This window comes from Sinocyclocheilus rhinocerous, unplaced genomic scaffold, assembly GCF_001515625.1.
Source record: "Sinocyclocheilus rhinocerous isolate Xijiao unplaced genomic scaffold, SAMN03320098_v1.1 scaffold1993, whole genome shotgun sequence".
In the NCBI taxonomy this organism is placed as follows: Eukaryota; Metazoa; Chordata; class Actinopteri; order Cypriniformes; family Cyprinidae; genus Sinocyclocheilus; species Sinocyclocheilus rhinocerous.
In genome coordinates, this window is record NW_015665016.1 from 189,572 (window position 1) to 194,321 (window position 4,750).

At 37.9% G+C, this 4,750-nt stretch overlaps 1 protein-coding gene and 1 pseudogene across 1 annotated transcript in view; both read left to right on the forward strand.

Moving 5' to 3' along the window:
* Positions 1 to 61: 61 nt before the first annotated feature.
* On the forward strand, positions 62 to 1,331 carry LOC107730924 (cannabinoid receptor 2-like; annotated as a pseudogene).
* Positions 1,332 to 3,420: 2,089 nt separating this feature from the next.
* The window catches only part of LOC107730931 (akirin-1-like), a 14,604-nt gene continuing 13,274 nt past the window's right edge, over positions 3,421 to 4,750 (forward strand). Inside the window, exon 1 of the mRNA XM_016541896.1 lies at positions 3,421 to 3,808. Within this exon, the coding sequence (XP_016397382.1) occupies positions 3,604 to 3,808 (205 nt within the window). The 5' untranslated portion in view covers positions 3,421 to 3,603. The remainder of the gene's footprint in view (positions 3,809 to 4,750) is intronic.

Sequence of the window (4,750 nt, forward strand, 5' to 3'; positions counted from 1 at the left end):
TGAGCATTAGTAAAGAAAACCCGCTGTTAACAATGAACAACTACTGCTCAGGCTTTTAGACATGAAAACGTATCACAGAATTCTCAACAGTGGTAACTCTGCTTCAGTGTTACTTTAACACTCTGTAGATTGGGACAATATGTACTCTGAGCAGAGTTGATTTAACTCCGGGGATTTTGCTGTGTATATTAATTGTTCATCCTAAAAGGTGAGTAAATTGATTATTATGAATAATTTTGATCCGTACTGTTACAGGTGCAAGCTTGTGCAACAGCCTACAGTGTTACATGGTCCTGAACGGATCAGAGAAGAAAGCTATTAGCTCAATCTGCTTGATAGCCGGCCCTGTGACATTCCTGGAGAATATTTTGGTCCTGTTGGTCATTGCAAGCTCCACCACTCTGCGCAGACGGCCATCGTATCTGTTCATCAGCAGCCTGGCACTAGCTGACACCTTTGCCAGCTGTTTCTTCACCATCAGTTTTCTAGATTTCCATCTTCATAGTAAGAGCGATGGCCCTAATATCTATCTGTTCAAGCTGGGTGGTGTCACAATGGCTTTCACTGGCTCTGTGGGAAGCCTGTTGCTGACAGCGCTGGACCGTTATCTCTGCATCTACCAGGCTTCCAATTACAAGGTGCTACTGACACACACTAGAGCCAAGCTGGCTATTGTATTATTATGGTGTGCAACGGTTATAATTTCATTTCTTCCTCTGATGGGTTGGAGGTGCGCAACCAAGTTTCATCCTCCGTGCTCCCTTCTCTTCCCTTATGTGGATGATCACTACCTGGCCTTCTGGACGGGCCTACAACTTGTGGTGCTCTTCCTTATCATAGTGGCTTATGTCCTCATCCTGTGGAAAGCAAATCGCCATGAAGCAGCTATGGGTGGACCAAAGTAGGGGAGGCAGAGCGTGAAAGGACAGGCTCGAATGCGAATGGACATTCAGCTTGCACGTACCTTCAGTCTGATTCTCCTAATCCTTGCTGTTTGTTGGCTGCCTGTCCTGTCCTTTATGATGGTGGATGTCACAGTGATCCTTACAGACAAACAACAACGAATGTTCGCTTTCTGTTGCACGCTTTGCCTGGTCAACTCGTGTGTAAACCCGCTTTTATACGCCCTACGCTGCAAAGAGCTGAGGGCAGAACTGTTTGCATTGTTAGCATGTTGCAAGGCATGCAGGGAACGTACGTTGGGAAACACTCGTGGCCAAAGAAAGCAAAATGGTTCTGGGATTAGCAAAAAGAGCAAAGATCAGGCTGTTAGTGATAGTAACCCAGATACTATTTCTGAAAGCATAGACAAGCAGTAAAACAGCACATAAATATGATTTAAAGTCCTTTTACGTATTAATAATTTGCCAACTTTTAATACATTTTAAATATTTCACAAAATGTAGTTCTTAAGGATTATAATTTAGGTTAGCATTCATTGTATGAATATTATAGATGTATTATTTTTTTTTTGTACGTTTCCCAATTCCAGAAAACATTGTTTTGTGATATGGAATTGCAGGATATCAAATAAATAGCAGTGAAAAATGTGAGAAATATGAAAATATCAAATGAAGAAGGTTTGCATACTAACGAGAACTTAATTTTAACGTGCACAGACACACATATGGAATTTTACTGCTTGAAATTTACTCTTTATAAATTGTATTTTGTATATTTTTAGGAGTAGAATGTATTGAGAAGACTTAATTTTACACGCTAAGAAAGACATTAGCTATATATTAGCTATTATATTTGTAAACAGAATGTGTTTTAAAAATATATTTAAAAAATATCTAAAATATTTTATTTTTTAGGAACATACAATAGGTCTGCATAATGTGGCTATTGTGATCAGCTATCCATGTATAATGTTGTTTCTCTAAGCACCTTTTTACAGTAATGAAATCAAACCTATAAACACACATTTAGAACAGCCGACTCACCAGCTACATTTTGACCCAAGCGTAAAAGACGCCAAAATATATATAGATTACACTGTGAAACAAAATACCTTCAGCTTTATTGATGACTGCTAACAAAAATTTTGCTCACATTGCTGTACATTATGCTGTATGTTTTACTGTTTTACTTATGAAGAGTAACTGTTATGATTCTAAGTATATTCTTATATGTTGGAAAGAGTCTGCTATGAATGCAAAATGCTATGTAATTGTTATGTTAATTTCTTATATCTTACATTAACTTAAATATGAAGAGTTGAAGAAGTTCTGCTACATTATTGTATTTAGACCAAGTACTATATAAAATACTGTATGTCATGACTATAAAAATGTACTGCTACATTGTTTAAGAAATGCATACTTACTTTACTCTGACTAATTAATCGTCTAATACATCAATACAAACATTTTCTAGATGTCAACCTTCAATTTATTTAAACAGCATTGTTTGAGGAGCTCTATATTGTTTTAGACATATTTATGAAAATTGTATTAATATATCAACTTATCTATTTATCAATTTGACCTACAACATTATGTGCTATTTTTCATGTTTTACTTTTTATGGTACTTTCATTGGATTGGGTCAAAATTGACAGATTGGTATGCGAATAAGTGTGATATTCATAAGGAGTCAAAAGTGTGAAATGACCCCACACTGTGTGTCTCTACAGAACATGTAGGTGGTTTAAATGTGAAGAGACAGTAAGGAAATGATTCCTTGTGAGTTGAAAGACTGCTTTGAAAGCTAACAGTAACCAACATGCAAATCCTTCAGAAAAATGGCCATTTGCTAAATAAACTATTGGACTCAATAAATGTTGATCAGAGTCATAAGACTGTAAGGCACCAATCAGGATTAAGCTGTTGGAGGAGTGGGCATCTGAGATCAAAGCTTCTCAAATTGAAAGTTTTGTTTCTAAGAGTTATAAAATAGGCTACTGATCCACAAGGAGTTTAGGTAAATTGAAAGAGTTCAGTGTGCGTGTAAAGATATTGTTTAAATTAGAAATATACAAAAGGTAGATAATGATCGTATATGGAACTTATTGTTAATATTATGTTAATTTATAGTAACATTTTATATGCAAATAGCTTGCACATAAACGTTGGTGCAAGAGGCCTGTTTATACAGGAAAAGTTAAACAATGGCAAGCATAAACCTAAGTAAGTATAACTATCACTTTCATTATTTGGATCGACAGGCTACATAGACCTATTATCATAGGTTGGGACGATTACTACTGTAGTAGATTTACTAAAAAAGTAAAGATATTTTAATATATGTTTTATATTTATGCACTATACTTTGTATCGCGTGTATGTTTTTGTTGCTTAGTAACAAATTAAATATGATTTAATGTTACTGGGTGAAAAAACACCCAGTAACATTGGGTGTTTTTTCACCCCCTCTCTGCGAATGGTACAGTCCTCGGCTGTGTCGTTTTAGCATTTTTGCTACAAATCTGGCACTTGGTGATTAAACCGGTGTGCGGTCGGAAGGGGAGCCTCCGAGATCCTGCGAAGCACAATAAAACCCCGAGAAAGTCGATTTGGAAAGAGTATTCGACGCATTTTAATATCGAAAAGGTGCTGTTTTACCGTTGGTTTTGTCTATTGTCTTATTAAATCAGCGATCATGGCTTGTGGCGCGACATTGAAGCGATCTATGGAGTTTGAGGCCCTTCTCAGCCCGCAGTCCCCCAAGCGGAGGAGGTGCAATCCTCTACCGGGGACTCCGACTACTCCTTCCCCGCAGAGGTGCAGTCTTCGCCCGTCAACAGAGAGCCCGTCACACTCGATGTCGCCCCAGTCTATGGGTGGAGAACACAGGCTAACTCCAGGTGGTAAAATGCTTGATTCTCGCCATTTAACGTCGGTTTGTTTGACATGGAGGAGGGGAATGGGGGGTTGTTTAATCTCAGCTAACCAGCTAATTTAGTGGGTATTTGAATTTCGACAGTCCGTTAATTTAATTCCCCCTTAAACTGTTGTGAGTAATGATTTGAATGTATAAGGTTGTTTCTTGATAGATGGTATAGTAGTGGGTTTGGGCTGTAGTTAATTATGCAGTTTGGATGAATATCTGTTTTGAGCTCGGCTAGCTAGGCTGAAAGCGGCCGCTAATACAGACTAGGTGACACAGAGCTTCATTTAACTCCCATGGCTTAGTGTGAACACACGCAGTCATCGACCATTACTACCTTAAACAATACACATGACAAAGTATTTCTACAAACGCCTAGCTCTGGCCTGGATGGTTAACGTTTATCTCTGCGTTCAGCCAGTTAGTTTATCAGCAGGATTGAACCATTATGCCCAAACAAAGAGGAAAGGTGGGTATGTGCGCGAGGGTGCAATGGCATTATTTCATTTAGATTAAACGGTATTGTTTAAAAACTTTAGTGTTCATGTTGGGTGTAAAGAACCTAGTCAAATGTTGGCGAAAAACGAATAATTTGATATCTAACAATGATAATTTATTTAAAGTCGTGTGTTTTTTCTTAAAGGGGTCATATGATGCGATTTAAATTTTTATTTTCTCTTTGGAGTGTTACAAGCTCTTGGTGCATAAAGAAGATCTGTAAAGTTGCAAAGACTAAAGTCTCAAATCCAAATTGCACTTTACCTTAATCTGTTATTTGTTAAATGTAGGTGCTAAGTTCAGCTCTCATCACAGGGCTCGCAAAATCGCTTGCCCGAAGTCCCGGGGCTATTGTGTTTTCCAGTCGGGCTACCAAAATGTATCACCACTCTGCCCGATGGGTTACCTTAAATGCAGATCT